Below are 26,585 nucleotides of genomic sequence, written 5' to 3' on the forward strand. Positions count from 1 at the left end.
ATTCAGTAAATAACTTCTTAAATACCAATATTATTTATAGTTGTTGGTTTGTACTTTAGGTTGAGGTCATATTTTTATACATAGTACATGGCTTCAAGATAGTGGGATTATTCGGAGTAGACATCTTATTGTGGCTTACCTCATTCCTGATTGCTGGCTGATAAAGTGCTTAAACTTGTTGACGAGTTCGAAATGATTATTCGATCTTCTGGAATTGCGTTTAGTTTTTCGTTATTTAAAGAAAAGTATTACTCACAGCATAACCGCCAGAGGAGCTATTTATTTATGATCGTTTGAAATGATTTATTTTTTTCAATTATTCATTGGAATTAAAAAGTACCTAGATTTTCGGATTCAGTAGCTTTTTAGGAAGTACTGTGAATTCATTTAAAGACATTTTGGATTATATCATTGTGGGGCATCAAGACTATTGGCATATCAGCACCATAGATTGAATTTCATTGGGATTACCACTGGAACTCACTTGGAATACTTGATACTTTTGGAACCGTGATAGTCCTTTTAGGTCCATTTTAGAATTTCCTTCACTATACAGTAAGTTAGTTTTAAGTTTCCACTTTCTATCTTAGGGGAATAAATTATATTTTGAATATGTATAGCTGTCGTCTGTAATTCTTAAAATTGTGTTCTTAATTTGAAAACTCTTTTCAATTCATATTTAATAAAGCGGTAATGGCTATGTTGAATAGACACGTTATGATTTGGACTGTAACTGAAATTTATATATTTACAGCCAGAATATCTCTCTCGACATATTTATATGTGTGTGCATGTATTTATGCTTCTTCATCTATCTATCCATCTACCCTTCGTATCTAAATTGGTCGTCTTACTTGTATATTTTATTTTCAATCTTTACTTCCAGTAACGAACAAACAAGACGATCCAGAGAGCATCCACTTTTGTCAGTGTTGGAGCTATACCACTATCAGTCTAAAGGAAAACACTGACACAAACAACAGATATTTCTCGATTGTTGTGGATAACCCTAACCCGTATGCACGATTCATCACAGTCAAGGTGTATAAGAAGGAAAATGATACTTTCCCCGTATTTTCACAGACGTCACGCTTGGTCTCTCCAGTGGTAATGAATTCAATTCTTTTCTGAAATATTTGGAGATTCAGAATTTTATATACCGTTTGAAGCTGGAAAACAGAATAATAGCGCGTAAAAAATATCACAAGACAGAAACAATCCCTTGTTCCGTTTTATATAGCCGTTATGGTCAATACATGTTGAATTGTTCTGTAGTAATGATATTATCGCAATAAATGACAATATTGTCACAATAAGCATGACACTAAAATTGATATTTAGTCACAGTTCATTTAAAAATTAAAATATAAATTCTCACTCTGTCTCTCTGAGGTCTGGTCGAATGTTTGCTCCTACTGGTAATATGAGAAGAGGAGGGGTGGAAATAATTTGGGAAATTTGGCGCACTCCCCTTTCTCAATAATGGGCGCTTTGAAACCTGAGTTAAACTTATTTATTGAAGAAAAAAAGCACATACGACGCACTTGGCTGCAATTGTTTGCTATGTAGAATGCTGTCCGCCGTTTTGTCTTACCCAGTTTTGTCTTTCGGGTAATTTTTTTCTCCGTTACCTTTACATTGTCAGAATCGTGCAATATTTTACGATATTTCACTCGCGATCACTTCATCCCTACACTGGCTATCCATTCGATCCAGAATCAAACACACAATTTTTTTCTCTGTGCTACGTTTCACTGACGGACTCAGTCCAACATAACTATCCGACCTCACCCATGTGTACACACCAGCAAGATACATACGCTCCTCTTCTGACAGTCGTATACTCATTATTCCCACTATGAAAACAAAGTCATATGGACAACGTTGGCCCAGCAACTTGGAACGAATTGTCCACTGAACGTATACAAAAGACACAGTGATCCCATTCAAGAGTACTCTTAAAACCCACTTGTTTCGACTGCAAGAACAAACTTAAAGACCTAATAATGTTTCCTAGCTTAACTAGTTTCAGCATGTTTTTTTAAGTTTTCTAATTTCAAGTGTTTGTTTTTTTGTAATCATAACATTATATTTGTTTTTTATGTTATAGGTGTTGTCTAATGTTATAATGCGCTTAGAGATCCTAAAGATTAGGCGCTATACAAAGTCCTCATTATTATTATTATTATTATTATTATTATTATTATTATTATTATTATTATTTTGAACTCACGTTGATAAAGGAAATACTTTATATTTGTTAACAAACAATGGACGCAGACGCCAGCACTTTTGATTTATTTTATTTGTCTGTGGATGAAGTAAACCAAATGTTTGAGCCATTTGAAAGTAGAGATGCCAACGTTGACCATCTGGATGGATTCATAGACTCAGAAAACATATTCAGTAAAGCAGGCGACTGAATGTGATATCAGAAATGTACAGCGATGGCTGTATGATAACTACTTTGTAAACAAATCATTTACACCCACGTTGTAGGCACTTTACGTTTCGGATGATTAAATTTGTTTCTGAATGAACTAAAGCAGATGTTTCCTGGACTGCCACATATCAGCTATTTTGCCACATTACGCGTTAACTTTTTTGATACAATGTTTCGGATTTAGGAGGGCGAAAGACGCCAGATTTCATACAATTGCTGGGTTCCTACAAATAACATGCAAGTGACAAGGCATAAACTGTCTTCTTTAGCTGGTAATAAGAATGGGAAAAAATATATTTACTGCTTTACATTCTGAATTTCCTCAAAATGTAGTTCTGCAAATCCGAATTACATGAGCAGTGTTATGTGTTTTCAAGCTTGATTACACATTTCGAAATTGTAATGTGATTTCGACTATAATCCAAGTGCAATTCCATCCTTCTTACTGCACTCAAAATAAAATAAACATTATATTCAATATCGTCTTTTTGATAATTGCAAATGAAAGACTTCATATTTTTCCCACATTATGATTTCAAACATTCAATGACAATTCAGAAACATGCTTACAGATGTCAACACGCTGCTCCTTCGCTAAGGAAATCCGATGTACTTCATGTAGAATTGGTAAAGATAAATCCAGTCCATAATCACAGAATTTCGTAGAAACGACAAAAATACCCAAATCTATTCATTCCAGATCAAATAGAAAAGTTGTTGCAATGCGTTTTCACTCGCAATATGACTCCAAATTTCAGGTAGACCAAAACGCCATTTTCTTTTGAAAGTGATGTCTAGCGCGCGACTAAATTCAGATTTATCTGGGCGGAGTTATGTGCGCATTAATATTGTTGTTGTTGTGTAATGATGAATTTGCGCTTGTGTATTTAGTTTGGAATACATCACAAATTCATTTACATTGCTTCTTGTAGTGTATTTTTGTTTACATAATTAAGCCTTAGGTAGAATTAGAAAATGAGCATATAATAAAAAGGTTACTCATTTGTATGGGGAAAATATGAATGAACTCGTTTTGTCTGATGGATATACTGCACTCACAAGGTCGTGCAGTATTTCCATCCGAAAAACTCGTTCATATTTTCCCATACAAATGCAGTAATATATAATGATCCGATTAGGTCATATTTTAGATCTTGCACCTCGCCAAAATAAAGTTTAACATAAATGATGAAGTGTACACCTTGAAAGTTGACTATTAATATTAACAGCATTTTCGGCATGAGATAATGACGTAATTTGTCATGGTTTCCAATTCTTTATATTGGGTTATACCCTGGTAAAATGCAGAATATAGCATGCACTAGTGGTTGTTTCTCCTAGATTTTATTCAAATCTCCAACATACTAAAATGGTACTGCGTGTGTGTGTGTGTGTGTGTGTGTGTGTGTGTGTGTGTACGTGTGCGTTTTATCATTTTAGTGATAGCAGATAAAAGCAAAATTGATTCGAATTACATTTAGATGTTGCACGTGAAAGAGTTTAGCTTACTGTTCAAATTGTATTTTTATTTTATTATGTATTTTCTTGTTTTGACGTCTGTGGTCTTTCTTTTCCAATCTAGGAGGTCAGCCCGTTTTTGACTCATATCACCTGTGAAAGCTGGGAGGGCACATATACGCCTGTGGTAATACTATATATATATATATATATATATATATATATATATATATATATATATATATATATATATATATATATATATATATATATATATATCACGTACACATTGATAATGATAATAAGGATGATGGCGATTTGAAATTGCTGCTCTCATTGGTCCTACTATTGCTTCAGTTGGTTTTCTGATTTAGATTCTACCACTGTTAGTACTACTATGTACCCAATACTACTTTTTAATTCTGCTTTCACTGTTGTCTTTACTAACACTGCTGATACTACAGTTACCGCTGCTATGTGTCCAATAATGATGTTACTTTGACTTATACATTTTTACTACTACTACAATTGAGTCTCTGGATGGCCGACTGGTCTAAAGTGCTCGGAATTACCGATTACTGTCATCTCATCTCTGTCGGTTTGAGTTTGAATCACGTGCTTGGCCAAGGTAGGTATGTCTACATTCTTGCGAGTACCTTCTTGTGGGTCGGTGATTCTGACCGAGATTTGTTTAAGGGTTTTTCCTGCAACAGTTATACTGGCCGCAATGTACAGCCTATCTTACATTGAGAAATGGCGTTAAACCCAAAACAATAACAACTGCTGCTACTACTACTAATATTTTAATTAGTACTCTTGATATTGTTGCTGCTTCTGCTGCTGTTACAATTGCTTTTGCTGTGTCTAATACTATTTCTTATAACGTTGCTGCCGCTGTTGCTTCTTCTACTACTATTGTCATTGGATTAGTCATTATATGTAACAGCTATAAATAGTTGTGACTTTGTGGGGTTGATATCTCCTTTTCAAGGTTAAATGTAAGTATTCGTAAGAAAATGTTGACCATCCTTGCTCATGCTCTATTAAATGATCTAAAATGATGCCGTTTCAGACAAGAGAATATGTGATAATTACCCCAGAGATGTGTGATTTCTAGCCATTGAAGTTGATCTTCTTATTATTATATTTATTATTATTCTTATTATTATTATTATTATTATTATTATTATTATTATCGTTTTAATCACAATATTTTTTTTTTCCAGCTTGGCTATGATTGCGGTGGTCGAGGCCCTTCCATGAATGATCGATGCGTGGCGCAAAACATAAATGGTCCATCCATATACTGTAAGCATAGATTACTGTACATTACATTAAATATCTGAAAGTTTTGAATTATAGCACTTTAGGATGCTATAGTATTTGCATATAATTTCCAATGCTAGACTCTGACTCACTGCACTGAAATAAAATCATATTATAAACTACCTGATAAAAAATTTCTGCTGTTTCTTTTTTCTTTCTTGGCAGTGTTATGATGTGGATTATTTACAGCCGTTGATGTCCATGGTAGTAATCATTATAGACGTGCTGCGGCAATTAATTTTGTTGGTAAAATGTTGAGGTTATTAAAAATGATGTACATATGGATATATATTAAACAAATATGCTTTATGCATATTTTTCCTCAGTACATGTTACACACTTGCCGTTTTTCTCAAAGAAACCATTGTCTAAAACTGATAACAGATCCATCTGGAATCACTTGCTAAGACTAACTTCAACGAAACCAGTAACTCAAAGTGAAATTATAGTTAATGACACTAGTTATACTAATGAGCCGGAAATTGGTAAATCAAATGAAGATCTTTTCTATACTAATATTTCCCAAACGCTTGACAGGTCTAATTTTACAGGGTCTAACATAAACAAACTGACTACCTTACTTGAATGAATGAGTACCTGATCATTTTAGTTCAGTATCCCCTTTACTTCGTTTAGAACATCATTAAATAAATTCTTCCTTTACCAGCAGGAATGATGTATTCAGGACTCCGAAAGGAGAATTTTATTATTGTAATCCCCCCCAAAATATGCGAATATTTTATTCGATATATGTTTTTATGACTTTTGAGGCTCTGAAATGTGTATGCTTCTGTACAGTGTTCATATATATATATGTTGACCACTATTGTAACACATTAATTGATTCTGAATCTGTGCAAGGATACAGGTGTGTGTACTTGGCATTGTTTTTAAAAAAATATTTATAACATAATCGGCTTCAACACTAAAGGACCACATGGCAGTTGGATCTTTCGTGGTAAAGTGTGTTATCCTCGTTAACTAAAGATTATTATTACTATTATTACTTTCGTGTATATATATATATATATATATATATATATATATATATATATATATATATATATATATATATATATATATATATACATACATACATACATATATGTATATATATATATATATATATATATATATATATATATATATATATATATAGAGAGAGAGAGAGAGAGAGAGAGAGAGTATATATATATATATATATATATATATATATATATATATATATATATATATATATATATACGGAGAGAGAGAGAGAGAAGACAGACAGACAGACATACAGAAAGACAGATAGAGAGAGATCAAAGAAGCTGTCAAACCCAGTAAAATGTCCATATCACTTAGCTCTCGTGTGTAAGCACTCAAGCCAAATATGTCATGCGGTCATTCGCATACAATGATGGTAAGGACATATGTACACAAGAACTCGCTTTTACGTAAAGAGATTCAGCCAATTGGACAAACGCACTGGATTTCGATTAAGAAAAAAAGTCCGCATATAGATAACCATGTACTTATAAATGGACAACATATATGTTGCAGGTCCAGTGAAGAAGAAACATGTTCTTCACACAGACGACATTCCTCATATTACCATTGTCCTGTTTGTGTTGGCCGTACTTATTGCTGGAATGATTGGTACTGTTATCGTATATATTTGTAAAGGTAAAGAGTTCCTTTGAGTCTTTATCACTCATAACAGTAGATCATACATTTCCAGATACGAGTCATATTCTCTTTCAAGCGTATGAACATTTAGACAAAAAAAGAAAAAGAAAAAAAGGAAATCAACACAATCGGTACAATGTACTGTTCTTTAGTGCTACATATCACGTATTATGGATAATATTGGGTCTTGTGTTAAATGGTGAAGCTTCTATAATTCAAAACCCTAACCCCGAGTCACACACCATCACCACCCCACCAACAATGTTAGTAAAATATAGTTTCTTTACAATATACGTGTAATGGTTTCAGTTAATAATTTTTGGTACCTAATTCAAATTTGTTATAGTTGCAGTGTTTATACTCTTTTAGTTTGTTTCAGACTGAGATGATGTCTCACCTATTGGCTTTCGCAGTGATATGGAAAATTACAAAACAAATTATTAATTTCAGCTGTATCAAACCGCCCGTAATTTCTAGACACCAATCTAAAATGCTTTGTCCAACCCTTTATATGATAAACATCTCTAAACTATAAATTTGGCACCATGTGTTACAATTGCAAACCCAAATGATGTATTTGTTGAATTCCGAATTCGGAGTATGAATAAGACTTCACAATAAGATTGATTCAAAGTGCTATTGTTTCAATGAGGGTTTATTATCGCATACTGCAACCGCTAATTGAACAGAACTTAAACCTTTTAAAACCATGCGATTGAACACGTGCGTATAAACAACATCAAGAACACCGATCAGAACTTAAGCAGCAATCAGTTCAACAAAAAGTATTTTTAGTCCTTGAATCATTCGTAATATGCAGAAACCGTTATGTTTCAAAATATATCCTGCCACCTTAAATCTGTACCGCCTGCCCTAAAATGCAATTGCAGTTTATCACTTTCTATAGAACGTCTGACATGACACTGCGTAAATGAAGTATATATTTAAAAAAGTTTAAACTCTGGAATTATTGAGCCCTTGTAACTCCATGTAAATAGCAAGTCCCACCTTCACCCTCTCCGCAACCATATATACTAACCTTGCATGTGACTAGGAACTCAATACTCAAACTAAAACGTGAATTAAAGTGCAAGCTGTGAAATATGTATAGCAATTGCCATATGGTCCCCACCCAACGATTACGAAAAGTTCTTTAGGGAAATATCGCACTAAGAGAAAACGACTCTAACATGGCACATTATATATATATATATATATATATATATATATATATATATATATATATATATATATATATATATATATATATATATATATATATATATATATATATATATAAGGTGGATATATAGATATACATAAAGCCGCCATTGAATTTCAAGCATTGAAATCTATGTGGAAGTCCATACGTTGTATATGTGCAAATACAAGTAATCAGAATGCTGTGTCCACTGTTATCCTGCGCAGCAAGCAAGTTAAAGAGAATAATGAAATATTTGTATAGTTCTGTTTGGCTTAAAGAAACAGACACAACGGTTCTTAGAGAGGATGAACTGCACTCATATATCCAACTGGAGACCAATCTTTGTATGGAATCATATTTAATATGCGCCACATGACTTTTGAAAAAGCTCATTCTATGGCTTTTGGAAAAAACTAATTCTAACTATTCTTCGTTCAAGCTCATAAGTACTAAGAATTGAGACTGATAGATTTACAAGTAATAAAATTCTCGTGAGCACCTGCCGAAAATGAAGATGCCAGCTTGTACGTTGTATATTTTATACAGGATGCTCGCTTTTGTTTTATATTTAGCATTTGGTCTAATTTTAAACACCTTCATTCACTTACACATATTCAGCGTTTTCACGTATCTGCTGGATGCATTCAAGAAAAGCGGTCATAAATAGTTATCTATCTGTTGGAATGATATTTTGTTTTTTTTAATCAGGATATATTATCTCCCACTGTAATGTCTGTTCTGGACACTCAATTGGTCAATAAAATATTTGTATTCTTTTTTGTATAGGAATCAGGAGAAGTGTACATGGCGCCAGTTGATCCATGTTTGTTGGCTTTTATAGACATACTCTTGTGTCTATTATCTGTTTACAAATTGATAAATCATTTCCATTTTAGGTCCGTGTCCAGTAAGTTCCAGTTCAGGTCTCTGTCCATTAATTTAAAATCGACACGAATCATGGATGCGAACAATCCAAAGAATAGTTCAGCTGGTCTCTAAATTTTAAAATTACCGACGGCCTTAGAATTTGGGTTTATCACCTGCGATTAGATCCGACATTGTAAAAACTATTCCTAAAAGATCGTGGTATGTCATCAGCGCTTCCTGATGGTGTGATAAATATCATATACCAAAGTGTGTCACACCAAAATTTTGGTTTAAGTTCAAAGATGAGGCAAACCCCAGATAGTCCCCCCTGTACCCCCTCTACCAAGGCGAGCTGGCATGGTAAAGTTTTCTCTCAGTAAAAAGCTACATACGAACCTCAAATACTATAAATTGCAATTGTTAATGTACAAAATTGTGGAACAGAGTTACAACCGTATATACGGACAACGTTCTTTTGCATACCAGGGCCCAGCAACGTGGAATGAATTGCCCACTGAACTTAGACACAAAGACACAGTGATCCCATTCAAGAGTACTCTCAAAACTCACTTATTTCGACTGCAAGAACAAACGTAAAGACCTAATAATGTTTCCTATCTTAAATATTCTCAGCATGTTTTTTATGTTTTCTAATTTCATGGTGTTTGTTTTTTCAATCATATCATTATGTTTTTTATCTTATAGGTCTTGTCTAATGTTGTAAAGCGCTTAGAGCTTCTAAAGATTAGGCGCCATACAAAGTCCTCATTATTATTATTATTATCATTATTATTATTATTATTATTATTATTATATATATATATATATATATATATATATATATATATATATATATATATATATATATATATATATATATATATATAGAGAGAGAGAGAGAGAGAGAGAGAGAGAGAGAGAGAGAGTATCGCTAGGTGTTGTATTCCATTAACGGTTTCTACAATATTTATATGATTACAGCCCGTAAGAAGCATCCTGAAACCCAACATCCTGACAACCGTCTTTCTTCTCAGTCTTCTGACGTAAGAGAAACGATTGATCTTGAAGGTAAAATTGTTTTGGTTTTATTCCATCATTGGTAAATTTCAAAACAGCAGAGAAAAGTTTAAAATAATGCGTAGGTGGTTGGATAGTAAATGATAGAAATAGCGAGGGATAGTAACACATTGGCAGTGTACCTTAAAGTACAAACAATAAAAAATCTGTTCAGTTAGGTATATTTGGTCTGAATATCATTATGGTTTTTCTAAGAAAGACTTACAGTTTTCACTATAAGCCAATCAAACTTGACCATGGAAAAATTAAGTCTGTGCGATTTTGTTGGACTAATTTTGGAGGGGTGGCAGGATTCAGGGCATCTAATATTTTCTCTGGTTTCGACCAGAGTGTTTATGTCTTCGATATTTATTGCCATGTATATTCGGTCATTTTGCATGACGTAATTTAGAATAATAAATTCACGGGCTGTTGATAAATGTAGTAATGATATAGTAATTTTAAGTATTCCAAAATAGTCTTGTATGCTTAAACTTGAGGCTTTGGAACCCGTAACCTATTGTCATGCAGTCGTTCAATTTTAAGAAATTAATATAAAAAAACGATGACTCGAAGATAGAAAATTTTGTTGTTGTTGTTGGTTTGACATCACTTGCGAAGATTAGGAAGGGGTATGTCCATGCCTGTGTACGTGCTTGGTGGCTGACGAGCCCCACACGTGACAGGCACGTCCGTCCAAAGAGTCTGCAGGGGAATGTATGGGTTGTGGTAAGTGCTGCCGATGGTTCCCGTCTGTTTTGCTCAAAAGTGTCAGCGGCCTGGTGAACTGTACGTAGCCAGCTTTCAAGGTCAGCAGCTTGTAACACCCATTGGTGGTGATCGACACCACAGGTGGTGAGGGTCTTTTTCAAGGCGTCTTTATATATCTTTCGAGGTGCCCCTCTATCACGGTGGCCAGTTGATAGCTCACCATACAGTGCAATCTTTTGCAGGCGATGATCCTCCATCCTGGACACATGCCCTGCACAGCGAAGCTATATCTTCATGAGCGTGGCCTCAACGCTGGTGATCCCTGCTTTTTTGAGGGCTTCAGTGTTGGTGACGAAGTCACTCCAGTGGATGTTGAGGATGGTGCGGAGGCAGCGTTGATGGAAGCGTTCAAGGAGGCGGAGGTGGCGGCTGTAGGTGACATAGGATTTGGCGCCATATAGGAGGGTGGTCAGTACGACAGCTCTGTAGACACTGATCTTTGTATCTCTCTTGAGCCTGGCGTTGTGCTAGACTCGTTTATAGAGTCTGCTGAAGGCGCTGTTTGCCTTGGCCAGTCTGTTGTCTATTTCTTTGTCGAGCTTGGCATCAGATGATATCACACAGCCCAGGTAGGTGAACTGGTGGACTACGTACAGCTCTGTCTGGTCAATGAAGATGATTGGTGGTCGGTACTCTTCCTTGGGATCAGGCTGGTGAAGTACCTCAGTTTTCTTTAGGCTGACCTCAAGACCAAAGAGCTGGCAAGCTTCTGCAAAAAAGGATGTTACAAGCTGTAAGGCAGCTTCCATGTGGGCAGCAAGGGCGTCGTCGTCTGCAAAGAGACGTTCTCAAATCAGTTTTTCCAAGGTCTTAGTGTGGGCATGAAGTCGCCTTAAGTTGAAGAGGTTTTCATCAGTCCGAAATCGGATATGGATGCCATCTTCGTCATCAATGTCTTCTGTTGCTTTTTGGAGCATCATGCTGAAGAAGATTGAGAACAGCGGATGGGCTAAAACGCAGCCCTGTTTCACGCCATTTGCAATGGGGAAGGTCTGAGACAGGTGGTTATTGTTTCTGACCTGACCATGATGGTCTTCATGTAGTTGGATGACCATGGTAAGGAATTTAGAAGGACAGTCGAGCTTTTCAAGGATTTTCCATAGTCCAGTTCTGCTCACCGTATCAAAAGCCTTCGTCAGGTCCACAAATATGATGTACAGTCCTTTGTTTTGTTCCCGGCATTTTCCCTGGATCTGTCTCAGTACGAACACCATGTGAGGTGTGCCCCTATTGGCTGTGAAGCCACATTGACTCTCTGGAGCATGTTCTTTTGCAATGGTGGGCACCAGTCTGTTTAGCAACACTTTGGCAAAGATTTTGCCTGCAACAGAGGGCAGAGTTATCCCACGGTAGTTTGAGCAGTCAGACTTTACCACCTTGTTTTTTGTACAAGGTGATAATGACTGCATCTCGGAGGTCTTGAGGAAGTTCCCCTCGCTTGCAGCAGCAAAGGAAGAACTCGTGGAGTTTGGTGTGCAATGCTAGGCCTCCTCTCTTCCATATCTCTGGTGGGATACCATCTTTTCCTGCAGCCTTTCCTGTCTTCAACTGTTTTATGGCTTTTACAGTCTCTTGCAGTGTGGGTGCCTCATCAAGTTCCATCTTAGGTAGCTGTTGTGGGATGCGATCAATAGCTGCCTCCTGGACAGTACGGCTAGTGCTGAAGAGGGTGTGAAGTGCTCTGACCAGCGGTTCAAGATATATTCGCTGTTAGTGAGTAGCTCTTGGCCATCTGCACTCCATAGGGGGCTCTGTATTTGGAAGGGAGGACCATGCACTGCTTTCAGCGCTTCATAGAACCCCTTGTAGTCGCGAGTGTCAGCGGACAGCTGCGTTCTTTCTGCAAGCTCTGTCCACCATTCATTTTGTATGTCTCGGAGACTGCACTGGAGGGAGCTGCATATAAGGCGGAAGGCTGCTTTCTTTTGTGGACAGGACTATTGTGCGAGATGGGCTTGGTGCGCTGATCTCTTTTTCACAAGAAGTTCTTGGATTTCTTGGTTGTTTTCATAAAACTAGTCTTTGTTTTTCTTAGTGGTGAATTCAAGGATTTCTTCTGAGGTTTGCAGAGTGGCAGTCTTGATGTGATTCCACATCTCTTCCGGAGGTAGATCTGGCGGAAAATTAAGTTCTTCAAGTTTGTACTGCTGGCTTTCTTGAAAATCTGCCTTGACGTCTTCAGACAACAGATTTTTGATCTGGAGCTTCCTTTTTCGAGGTACCTCCTTGTTGGCTGGGTCTGGGCTTGAAGTGGAATTCGAGCTTGCATTCGGCAAGACGATGGCCTGTGTGGCACTCTGCGCTGGGCATCACTCTGGTATGAAAGACATCTTTGAAGTCCCTCTGGCGTACTATGATGTAATCGCTTAAGTGCCAGTGTCAAGATAGAAAATTTAACTCACCTTTAAAAGTCCCATCGTTCTTAAGTTCACCTCATTTTCGTCGTATTCAGGTACTGATCGTAAAACGTTGTGCTGTATAAAATGCAGGTTTGTAATGACCGAACATGTTATAATAAATTACATTTTTCGACGTTAGAAAACTATTTTACCATAGAGAGTTCGATTGAGATTGCAACCAATCAGGTCTATAACTTTACTGACACTGTAGCAGAGATGTGAACGGCGTAGAATTAAATATCTTTGCCAGATTATAATTTCGTGCCTAAAAATGAATGCAGTTTCCATTTGTTGATCTCACTCACTAAAGTATCGTTCTTCGTGCTAGTGTAAGTTCTGTATAATAATAATAATAATAATGATAATAAAATGTTCATAATTAAAAATCGTATTGCCAATGGAAAATCATGTATTTTCACATCTGAAATTGTATTTTTAGGTATGAAAATAAAGAAACTAAAGCATGAAATATATATATATATATATATATATATATATATATATATATATATATATATATATATATATATATATATATATAGATAGATAGATAGATAGATAGATAGATATAGATATGTGTGTGTGTGTGTGTGTCTTTGAAGATGAAATTCGAGTAGAAAATGAACTTAGACTGTATTAAATAAACTGTTTATCTGCCCTTTTATTTATCTTTTTTTTCCGGAATCGATTGACAACAAACAGAGCTCAACGAAGCCGGAATACATTACCCAGAGTTTCCAGATCCACACAGAGGAAGTAGACAAATCATGCTTCTCTATCACACTGATTCTACAACAAGCCTTGTTCGTAAAGAATGTGTAAATTTGATCACAGAGTTATTGACAGCATCTAATATAGATGTACTTGGTTTGGACAGAGTTCTGCTTTTCAGAAATTGGGTTGAATTGGCGGAGAGAGCCTCGAAAGATGATATCACGGAATTCTTGATAATAATCTCCAGGGAGCTGGTCTCTTTTCAAGAAGTTTACATGACGTCATCCAATAACAGTGACCCTATCTGTACGGAATCACAGAATAGCAAAGAGTATTTTTGTTGTGCAGTATTAAAAACCTTAAGAGACAGGTATTTTATTCCTGGAAGGGTGCCATTTAGAATTCATATTCTTTGTCTGGAGCATTCAGACAGTCAATTGTGTAAGCAATATATTGACACATATTCATCCTTCATGATTGTCGAAAACCATACGAAAAATACTTTTTCATACTGTTTTGCAAAGTATTTAGAGGACAGCAAGAGTTTTGTTTTTGACGAAACTGTCCTGCCTTGTTTATTCACACGATTGAATGGAACAGCAACACTCCCAGAAAATACCAGACAAACTTTGAACACTGCAAATACTGAAACATCTGCCATGAAATTAAAATTAAAGCTTGCAGAACTTTTTGAGGAATCAACTTAGCATCTTTTATGAGAAAGAAATGATACAGACGTGAACTGTGTTGTGGATTATCACGGTGTTCTTCAGAGAGAAATATCCATTCGAGACGTTCATTCAATCAACCTAAGTACTTAGACAAACTGGAACAAATGACATTTCTGTGGTCTGTATACGAAACAGGCATAACTAAATTTTCACAAAGCAGAAGGAATATATCACATTTTAGAGATGGTGCTTTGGAAACTTATTCAAACTTCACCAGTATTTTATTTAGTTTGGAATATAACATGTACAAACGATTTTACAATAGCTTTAGTGTGATATTCTACGTTTAACCTTTCATATATATATATATATATATATATATATATATATATATATATATATATATATATATATATATATATGGAATATTAGTTAATATTCTTTTCATGTGTTCATTTGAAAACGTATGTATGCATATAGGTGACTATTTAAAAGATCGATTGGCAAATGTCATCCATAGTTGTCAAGTACACTGCTATTACAAGTTGTGAATGAAGTTACGAAACAAATAAGCCAGATATCTTCCTGGGTTGTCTTTCTTAGTGAAATTTCGGTGTGTTACAATGATCATATGATGCTAATTTAAGTGTACAATGGATGATATTTAGGAAACATAGTTATGGTTTACAACCGAAAGAATATAGATTTACAAAAATGATAAAACTTATCCTAAGTTAGTAGGACCCTATCATGTGAGTCAGTGCGTTTAACACCACAATATTATAATTGTTATGTATATCTATAGTTTTGTAACATTTGTAAAATAAATATATCTATATTGTCTGTGATTTTTGTTCATGACCGTAAATTATAATGACAATCTATAATCAAGATGTTAGATAGCTAATTTTGTAAACAGGTATACAATTCGATTTTGAGATATTAAGAGTGTAGATTGCGTAGGATCTATAAATACATGTCACAATCAATAATAATAATAATATTGATAATAAACCTGTTTACAAGCTTGGTGTTGTTTCCCATTGGATGGTTCTCTCAGGTTGGGGTCTTTCATGACGTGTGCTATTACGAAATGTTTCATAGTGAGGTGGATAAAATTACGCTTTACGCCTGTATACGTGAATATAAGGAGAGAACTGAACAATTAATTCATTAAGGAGAGAACTGAGCAATTAAGGAGAGAACTGAGCAATTAATTCATTCATTTTTCGAATTCCTATTTTAGATTCTTTTTTCATATGCACATATATTAATATCAGTCTGCAAATGTGTTTAACGCTGTGTTTAGTTATATTTGAGATCAGATATTTGTTTGGATTATTCATTAGAATTATGAAGTGCTAATTGGCCTAAAATGTTATCATATTACTATTAAGAATTTATTCAAACGAGTTCTGTACAATGCCATTCTGACCTATCGGGCATGTTGGCAGACAATTCATGGATCTGGAAATCGCTCAGAACATTCGATTCTTTAGGACTTTTGATAAAATCTTTGGAATTATTTTGGATTTAATTCATAATACTGTACCTCTTAAACTTTTCTAACTAAATTATTTAAGTTTTACAAAACATTTTGATTTTGCTTCTTTCTGTTATTTAATTGATGAACAAATATTCGTAACAATATATTTCTTATCTGTGACTTCCTTTATTGAGAGAGAACCTGACAATTTTGTTTTTCAAATATTGATAAAGTCGGATACAAATTTATATGAGTACAATTTGTACTTATTCTTAATTGTATTGGTGACCGCTTCGGTGGCCTAAGTGGTTAGAGCGTCCACCTCGGATGCAGGATATCGCGGGTTCGAACCCCAACCAAGTCATATCAAAGACTTAAAAAGATGGTACTGACAGGTGTCTCGCTTGGCGCCTAGATTTAAGAAATTAGTGTTAGGACCTATCGGCCTGGTGACAGGATAATATGACATGCTGGAACGTGATGCTAAATCTCTGCGGCTTGATGCCCCAGTGCTAGACATCACTATAAACTGCCACACTGCAGACGTCATAGTGAAATGACTGAATATTTTTTTAAGGCTATATTAAAATTCCAAATCTCTCTCTCTCTCTCTGTCTCTCTCTCTCTCACACACACACACAATTTTGGCAGCAAATATATATTTAGAGGTGACTCTACGCTCATTTCGTTAGAGTGTACCTAAATCTACGTGACATGTTCCCAGCATTTCAGCGATGACAGTAATTTATGTAAAGGTAAACAGAGGACAAATTTTAAACTGGAAAGTTGACCACAGTTACCTTTCAAATATATTTACATTCACTTTAATTATCTGAACACTAATTGTAATGCAACTTAATTGTTTAATGACCACTTGTGTATGTTTGTGCTGTTGGATATTGTGGTCTCACCTTAAAGGACAATAAGATCTGAAGCTCGTCCCTTTGTATTCGGTCTCTCCCGCTTGACTATCACTTTCACAAAAGATACATATTATATTATTGGTATGGAATATCATATCATATCAACCCATATTGACCCTACATTCAGGTAATTGCCGCTACGCTTGCACAATAAATTAGGGTGCCATGGTTTTTCTATAATGATTTGTCATAGTTGCTAACTAAAGTCTAATTTAATTAATTTGTAAACTCTTAATCTATCCAATTAATGCATTTGCATTCCAGGTTTGAATGTCAATATCAATACATCTTTCCTAAAATAATTTCATAATTATTAGTCCGTCTTTTACTTTGGCCGTATCAAACGTCTCTGAAATCATAAGAAAAGTGAGGATGTTCTATTTTATGAGCCCAAACTTTACAATTGTCTGAGTACGCCCATTGTACTTGCCTATTTAAACAGATTCTAGAAAGTGTAATATCGAATATTTTCAGTAATTTCAACTAATGTAGGTATATTTTGCTTTGTTTCACCCTGATTCATCCATATAAAAACTGTTTGCAGTAGAGTTTTTTAAAAATTATATAGTCGCAGAATTTTTTTAAATGTATTCTCTCAGTGTCAGACACATGATAAAAATTGCAAACTTTATTTTCAAATGATGTGGTAGGTAGAATCTTAGCATTCAGATAAACTTAAGTAATGTGGTTATCGATAATTTTCCAAACGGAAGAGTTTGTGTTTGGCTGGAAAGGATACCATGGTAACTTATTCCGACAATACTTTTGGGCACCATGTGATGATAATTCCAAGCCTGGATATTAGTAACACGACTTTTAATTCCAGATTCCCCTCAATTCTTTTCAACAAATATAAATCGATCATAGGCGAACGGCAAGCTGAACAGTTTTTGCACAGTATTAATTTCAACATCACAACTGTCATGGGGCATTGCACTTTGAAGATCATATCAAAATAAGGAAAAAACAATTTAAGCAGAATGGAACCTTGACGTACCATATGAACAATGTATCAAATTGCTTCTCATGTTCTGCGAATTTCCAATAGTATCTACCATTGCATTTTTGAAGATATTTCTATACAAGCTTGTGTAAAAAGTATGTTATATACAGCATTGTTTTCTTTCTGAAATCCATTTGATCAGCACTAATTGAAGTATTTTATTCACAATATTTTTTAAAACTGAAGACCTGACTTAGTACTTTAAGACTGATCTGGAGACCCGACGTCGTACTTCAAGACTGAGATGGAGACCCTACTTAGTACTTCAAGATTATCTGATAACCCGACTTAGTACTTCAAGACTGTTCTGACGACCCGACTTCGTACTTTAAGACTGAGCTGGAGACCCGACTGAGTACTTCAAGATTATCTGATAACCCGATTTAGTACTTCAAGACTGTTCTAACGACCCGACTGCGTACTTTAAGACTGAGCTGGAGACCCGACTTAGTGCTTCAAGACTGATCTGATGACCTGACTTAGTACTGTAAGACTAATCCCTCAATAATTATTTTATTATTTTTGTCATTGTTTTATTCAAAGGTATAATTATGCTGCACATACACATAGGGAAGCAGTGGACTTGTATCAGGATTTTGGTGAGTCTGTAGCAGGGTTTACATAGCGTTATCAAAGTTGGATGTTTCAATCATATAGTAAGATGTCTCAAACGAGCAGTTATGATATTGCTCATGCTAGCAAATCCGACACACGTCTTGTTCTTCATGAACCAGTATGAACATTGTCAACAACTAAGATTTATCATTACATGTATTATCATTATTGTTATCTGGATTATCTTTATTGGGATCACGGGCCCCGAGTGGCCGAGTGGTCTAAAGCGCTCACCGTTCCAGATCACTACCATCTCACCTCTGTCTGCGTGGGTTCGAGTCCAAGGCTCGGCTATCGTGGGTACGTGGGAAAGCCTGCCAGTAGCTTCTCCTGGGTCGGTGGTTCTTCCCTGGGTTTTCCAGGGTTCTTCTTCCACCAGTTATACTGGCCGCCATGTGTAGCCTATACTGTGCTGAAAAATGGCGTTAAACCCTAGAACAACAATTGGGATCACATCTAGAAATATTACCAGTCAGGGAAACACCTTGTGAAGTAGTCCGAGTTTCCTCTGACCCTTGCCACCCTATTTTTGATATTTGGACATTTATGTTGGGGTGTAGGGTCAGAGTCCCGTCCCTATCGAAAAGTTGGAATTCGCCGATACCATTTGGTGTCGGCATTGGGTAGCCGCTTACTAGCCGGCCCAGCAAACTTGAACGACCTTTCATCTGGACTCTGACCCTACACCCCAACATAAATGTCCGAATATAAAAATATAGGATGACAAGGGTCAGAGGAAACTCGGGCTATTTGTGAAGGTGACATGTATATTGGTTGAATTCTGCCGAGAATATAAATATTATTTATAAATGTCATAATCGGATGGTTTGAGAAAAATAGAAAATTCTAAGCGTTACCAAAAGACCGTTTATGATACTGAAACCTGCAGATCTGCAAACATTCTAAATGTTTTGGTCATTGCCATTAACTTCTCTCATTTTCGTGTCACTTATCTCGACCAAAGATATATCGTGACATGTGGGATCGTTTAACTTCAAGTGGTCTTTTTAATTTTCAGCATTAAGACGAGACTGTCATTCAGTGTGCACTGAGGAATTCTCCAGCGTGACATATGTTAGGTCAGTGTTGATATTAAAGTCAGGGCGAATGTTTGATGTTAATGAGCTAAAATTGGTTTTAGTGTACTGTTCTTCACACAAGCATATCACGGTGTAAGCGAAGAGAGAGAGAGAGAGAGAGAGAGAGAGAGAGAGAGAGAGAGAGAGAGAGAGAGCGGTGTTCCTGGTACATGTACATGCATTGTTTAATTGCACATCTCTATTTAAACTGAAGCTTGGCACCACACATTACACATTTACTTTTTTGTGTTTTGAGTTTAAGTAGGTGAACCAATCCGACTTACACATATGAGCTTGCACGTTCTTAGGGATATTAAGTACTTAAACACGCGCCCATGTGCTATTTTTGGGGATAAATTCCATATAGTATACGTTCCTCTAGGTTTGTCACAATAATATAGATATAGGTTTGTAATAATAATATAGATATTTCAAAAAATAAAATTGTAAACATAATTCCTTACTCATCAGTTGTAGAAGGAAATGGTCTTTGCATTTAAAAGTTATCTCACCCTCCTGTTCCTCAGTGCTATCAATAAACTTCATCAGAACCTCATCCGTCGAGTAACCTACTGAATCCATTGTATGCCAATTAGACTGCCATACAATAACATAGGCCAATTATACTGCCATGCAATAGCATAGGCCAATTAGACTGTCATACAATAGCATCATCCAGTTGATCTCGATTTAACTTAGTGGACGGAATATGGGTGAATGGGTGGAGGAAGATAATGTAATTTCTTGTATAAAATATATTAAAACAAATATTTCTGTACATCATGGCAATGGCTATTTGATTAGAGACAGGCCCTTTCAGAGGTTGAGACAGGCCGTATTAGAGTTTTAACCCCCCCCCCCCCACTTAGCCCTGGTTATAACTGGAATTTGGAAATGAATTTGAAGCATACAACAAGCCCATATAATTTACCATAAAACTAACTGGTAATAATCGAGGCCGCTTAAAGATTGAGACCCGGGACGTGTAGGCCCTCTTGCCAACTTCTCACTCCCGAGTGAGCCTGATTAGGAGAAAGATTGGTTAAGGACCCTTTAGCTGGAAACGACTGTTGTCTTCATGGCCTTCGAAACGGGAAATATTGACATCAAGCAAACCTCTTCTGTGTCACAAAGAGGATATACCGAATCATTTCAAGTATTAATTAGAAATGTGTGTTTTAAAACAGAAATATCCGTGCATCGCTTAGTATGAGCATCCAAGTCCTTGATGTCAAGCACGGACCAGGTATATATATATATATATATATAGTTATGTATAATAGTTATGGTATAATTTTGGGGATGTCTGTGGTTTTAAAGGTATGACTTAGGACCATATACATTTACGTTTCCATGCCCTATGATTGTCTTACTATTGGGGCCTCAATAGTTTGGAAGACCAGCCTGCCATTTTGTAATCTAAATTCTAGACTGATGACAGTTCTAGTTTTGCCGCTGTAGGTGCAGTTCAGTGGCTTTATACATTTAAGTACGCTTTGTATAACATCATCGGCAGCTTTTTAATTCGCCACACATGATATGATACCCTATGATGGGCAAAACTCCATAATGGCATGTCTTGGATCACCTTTTCATTCCCTGCATGCAACTGAGGTTTAATGGGGGGGGGGGAGGGTTCTCAAAAGTTTCAAAGACATGACATAAGGTCACAATAACGTACGTGTTTGTACTCTATAACTGCATATAGGTTTCGGATCTCAATAATTTGGAAGTCGTGATCGAAATTCAGAGAGTGTTGATATAATTTACACACTTAGTATTATCAGTTACCAATTTTGTTATTTATTTAATTGTAACGGTGTAGGAGGAATTCAGGTTTTTGAAACCCTCTTGGATATAATAAGCAGCAGCTACGAAACTCAGTATAGATTTACAAAATCAACTTATAAACAAGACTTTATTGACTTTCTGAAGTTTGGAATTTTTACAGGAGTGTCGCAAAATGATATTAGGTTGGATATAACGAGTTCCCAGGTAATTGATAATCATTTTATAAAAGCAGTGGTGTGACCACTGCAGCGTTCCTTGAATAACACAAGATTTCACCTTTCTTAGAATATTACTGATGTAATACTGAATGATATACCTGAAGCTTTAAAAGCTAATCTCTCTCTCTCTCTCGTGCGCATACTCACATGACTACTCCTGCGCACTTCAGTTTGTGTATTTATCAGCATTCACATACTAGAGCAGTTGTGTATTGTCTCCTTGGATAATGAGACACTTATGATTTAGTTTGCACAGTGTGAACGTTATCTTCATAGCGACAGGGGCATTACTCCAACCTTTATGTGCACTTACCCCGATAAAGGTATGCCAGTAAGTGCTGTGCACCTGTGGGGGCCAATATTGTTGTAGAGCATCGGATGCATCATTCCAACACCACTAAATATTTGCTTCCTTCAGCCTCGTCCAAATTTGGCTCTAGATGCAAGTGTAATACAATGTAAGGTACGGATATCACATCAGTTAGGACGGATTGTGATCGCACAAAGCATTTTTCAAGATTATACCAGCAGTATATCACGGGCAGATGATATCAATTACAGGTACATTTCCATTATTTGAACAGTTGCATGATATTCTTCATTTAGCACAAGCCTGTACCTATGCAAGCCTACACCTAATTTATCTCTCTACTTATATCCATACATACCTACTTTACATGCATACATACACATTCACTCACCTATCTCCCATATCCTTTACTCCCTTCCACCATTTCTACTTATGTACCTACCTACCTACCCTCCTACCCACCCATATACATACGCAATACAATACTTCTAATGGCATAACACCAATATGTTCGTGTCACATGGCACACACAAACACACTTGTTTGTGAGTTTACCTTAACACCCAGTCTTCAATACTATTTGTTGTGGCAGAGTTAACTTGTTAATACATCGTACCCCTGAAACCTCGAAGTTAGCCATATTTTTCTGCACATCAATGCAAACAGATGGACATAAGTGCATTTATGTACACATACAAACATACAAGAACAAACTAATAATAAGTGATATCAGTGCAATGATAATCTCGAATAGAGATGCGTACGTCGCATAAGTGTAAGTTTCTGTTTCTAAGCTAAGAAAGTCGAAATTGGTTACAGTACACTTCGTTGTTGACTGCTCCGGTGCCTTAAGTGGTTATAGCCGCCGCCGCGTATTCAGCGTGTCGCGGATTCGAACCCCGAACAAGTAATACCCAAGACGTATCAAAATGATACCAATAGCTTCCTCGCTTTGCGTTAAGCATTCAGAGGTTAGTGTTAGGATTGGTCGGCCTGGTGTCATGATAATTTGACACGGTGGAACATGGTGCTACATGTCTGCGGCATGATACCCTATTGCTAGACATCAATATAAACTGCAGCACTGCAGACACCGTAGCGATATGACTGATTTTTTTTTAAAAAAAAGCTGCATTAAAAATCCAAATCACATTCACACGCATCTCATTGTTGGCTTTATTTACTGTGATAGCCATATCAGCAATGAGATGATTACAATATATATATATATATATATATATATATATATATATATATATATATATATATATATATATATATATATATATATATATATTGATATAACACCTTCCACGTTCTTTTAGTTTTCAACCGCGTATACAGCGGGTCGCGTTGTCTGATTTGGTAGAGTAGTTCCCACCATGTGGGCCACGGAGCCAATAATTTCCGTTGGGTTATTTCAAAGGAGCTATTACCATATGAAGACCGCGAAATTTGTTTTGATGTTAAGAAGTGGTCCCCATACTCAGAAGCTTTGGGGACCATTGCGGTAGAGTTATTGACCCATAATCCAGTTGTTGCATGTTGCAAGAATTCTTTTGAGCTTGTACAAGGTTTTACTGGTAAGTACATGCAAGTATATTGTTTTAAAGAAGGTAGTACTGAATAAATAAACCATACAAAATGATTGTTTCTGTTCGATGTTGACGTAAACGCTTCCTATAACCTTTCGATTAGTCGGCTGACCAATTATAGTGTGGACGGGAAAGTCATGGTTTGGCTCAACAAGAAGCAAAATTCGTCAGATTTCAGGTATATCTAAGTTGTTGTTTGAGACTGTATTACGTGCGTACATTTTCCAAAAATATCAAATTACTTCTATATTAATCTTGAAGCAACCGACGTAAGATTTGTTGATGGAACTATTTTAGCACAGACAGTAAACCAGGCCGTTCTCGTTTTGAAACTTCAGTAGTCTATGATACTTTTCTGCGTCACTATTACACCACAGTGATAGTCTAACTGTATCAGTTCACATGGACATTCTTCATTCATCTGTTTACAAGAAGACAATCTCTTTCAAGTTTTCCTCATAGGTTGAAATCTCTGTATAAATCTTCCATGGGTAGGCAATCATAAGGGACGGTGTTTCTAAGTCCTCTCATAGATGAGTGTCGTAAGGGAGAGTTTTTGTATGTCCAATTTTATGGGTCCGTCACAAGACAGTCACTGTACTTATTTTTTAGGACAGTCACAAGGGACAAACTCTGAATGTCACTTCACAGGGACAGTCATAAGGGATATTTTCTGTACATTTGTTAATAGGGAACAACCGTAAGGGAAAGCCACTGTTCACTCATACGGAACATACATAAGGGACAGTCATTTTTCATCCGTAAAACAATTACAAATATACAAAACAGTCGTTGTACATTTATTCAGAATGGATAGTTAATGTACCTAAAACCCAGCTGGTCCTTTACTATTGTCGGCGATGGCAATTTTGTGTTTTGGAGTGTTTTATCACGTGTTTTCTACATCAAATAACACACGACGTTACCATATGCATCATCACTGAGATAATAAATGGTAAATTAGTGGAATCTCCCAAATGTTAGGGGTAAAGGTCATTGAGAGGTTTTCAGCACCACCTTATAGCCCATACCAAAATTTCACTTCCTCACCTGCCCCAATCAAATTTTACCCAGCAGCAGTTGCACATACAAACCTGGTGTATGCAAATAAACTACTGATTGAATGACCGATATCGTTTTTAAGTAAGAAGCCAATATGTCAGTTCGCCCACGTAATGTTAAGATTTGACTGAATATTTCAGTTCTGTCCAAACTTTTTAACACCATTTTTCTTGAAGTCGAGGGCCGCAGCGGAAAACTGAAAAGCAACGACTATAAAAATTATTCACAATGGTTTATCTTTATTAAAATTTATTAAGTAATAATGCATGTATGCTTTGTAATAGTTCAGCGCACAAACGTATAGTAATAAAAGTTCAAGCACGTTTTTTGTGAGATATTTGGCTTTGAATTGTATTTGTAATTTTACTTATTTGCGGCTGCTATTCAGGAACTGCTGCCCTCATTCGATTTTCTAAATGTTCGTCAGTCAAAGGTCAAAGAGTTTCTTTTTTGTGTGCACAATTTGATTTATTCAATTGACTGATGAATAAGCCCAGCTTTGTTTCAAAAACAATAATTTCCTTCAATAAAGTTGGCAATATATGATGCCGCCCTTGCAATTTCAAATTTAATTTATTCAGGTGGTCTGTGATGTCAGTAAGAAATGCTAGCATGACAATGAACACTGGCGTTTCCAGATAATTTAACAATTCTTCCTTGGATTTCACCGTGAGGAAGATTTCGATTTCTTCAATCAGATTCCATAATCGTACCAGTACATTCCTTTTGCTCAGCCAACGAACATCAGTATGAAGAACAGAATCACCATAATTGCTTTCGTACTCTTCTAACAATGTTTTTAACTGCCGGTGATTTAAAGGATTTCTCCTATAAAGTTTACAGTTGTAACAACAATATCCATTACATTTTGAAGCGCGTCATCTTTTGAACAAAGGGCTTGCTGGTGAGTGAAAAAATGATAAGCTTGGAAACCTGGAAAATCGTCATCTGCCATCAGCAATCCGATCAGCCAATTCTCCGTCCCACCATCCGTGGTAATCGATACGAGCTTTATCATATCCATACCATTTCTTAACAAACACTCCTTCAGTGCCTTGTATATAACATCACCTCTTGTTGTATGTCGCAATGGAACCAGTGCAAGCTATTCGTCTTTAAATTTATGTTACATGTCAAATCTAACTCAAATTATATGTTGTTCTGCATCAGTGACATCACCTGACACATCCAATGCTAGACTGAAACCGGTTGCATTCCTAAAATCAAAAAGCAACTGCTCAAATATATTGCGCGATATAATTTCAAGACGTCTTGCTACCGTCTGGTGAGACAGCTGAAGATTTGATATCTCTTTCTTGATCACATCTTTGTTCGAAAAACACTTTGCTGGCCATTAAGATTCTTTTTTTCTTCTTTTTTTATAACTTTGTCTTCTCTTACCTTCGTACTAATTGGATAATGTTTACCGAAATCTTTATGCATGGACGTGTAGTGCCTCTGTAGATTGTTTTTTTTTCTTTTCAAAACAGTGATAGAATTCTGACATATCAGAAACACCGGCTTATCATTTGACAATATAAACACAAAATCCAGTTCCCATGACTTATTAAACGTACGGTTCTCCGAATTTTCGCTTCGCTCGAACTACTTGGCACTTGTTTTTAGATTTTTAGAAACCAATATATTTATGAATGGTTGTAGTTATTACTATTTACAAAAAATGACACGCTAGCGTGTTCTAGATATCCTTTTGCGGTTTTATTAATTTTTGCTGGATGTGTTTATTCTAATTACTCACGACTCGCGTCTTCTGCATGACCGGATGTATTAATATACTAACTGACTGGTTATTTGTCATTATCATTCAACAGATGGTGTTAGCTGTAATACGTTATGTTTGATTTTGTTGATCCCAGCTCACGTACTTACCTGGTTAAGAAGATATACTATGAAAGTATGCCA

The 26,585-nt window shown here is 36.0% G+C and overlaps 2 protein-coding genes across 8 annotated transcripts in view; both read left to right on the forward strand.

The window, feature by feature from the left end:
• Positions 1-15,423, forward strand: part of LOC149789215 (uncharacterized) — a 37,093-nt gene extending 21,670 nt beyond the window's left edge. For 5 of the 6 annotated variants that reach the window (XM_089975388.1, XM_089975384.1, XM_089975386.1 and 2 more), the window contains 6 exons: positions 887-1,107; positions 4,026-4,088; positions 5,128-5,209; positions 6,773-6,895; positions 9,951-10,037; positions 13,898-15,423. In XM_089975388.1, coding sequence (XP_089831514.1) covers positions 887-1,107; positions 4,026-4,088; positions 5,128-5,209; positions 6,773-6,895; positions 9,951-10,037; positions 13,898-14,616 — 1,295 coding nt within the window. In that variant the 3' untranslated portion in view covers positions 14,617-15,423. The remainder of the gene's footprint in view (positions 1-886; positions 1,108-4,025; positions 4,089-5,127; positions 5,210-6,772; positions 6,896-9,950; positions 10,038-13,897) is intronic. The other variant, XM_089975390.1, reaches the window with a different exon arrangement.
• A 6,426-nt stretch (positions 15,424-21,849) lies between these two features.
• LOC149789216 (uncharacterized) overlaps positions 21,850-26,585 on the forward strand; it is a 98,317-nt gene continuing 93,581 nt past the window's right edge. For both annotated transcript variants that reach the window (XM_089975391.1, XM_089975393.1), the window contains exon 1: positions 21,850-22,256. The gene's annotated coding sequence lies outside the window, so the exon portion shown is untranslated. The remainder of the gene's footprint in view (positions 22,257-26,585) is intronic.

This window comes from Sinohyriopsis cumingii, chromosome 11, assembly GCF_028554795.1.
Source record: "Sinohyriopsis cumingii isolate HCF-2022 chromosome 11, ASM2855479v2, whole genome shotgun sequence".
Lineage (NCBI taxonomy): Eukaryota > Metazoa > Mollusca > Bivalvia > Unionida > Unionidae > Sinohyriopsis > Sinohyriopsis cumingii.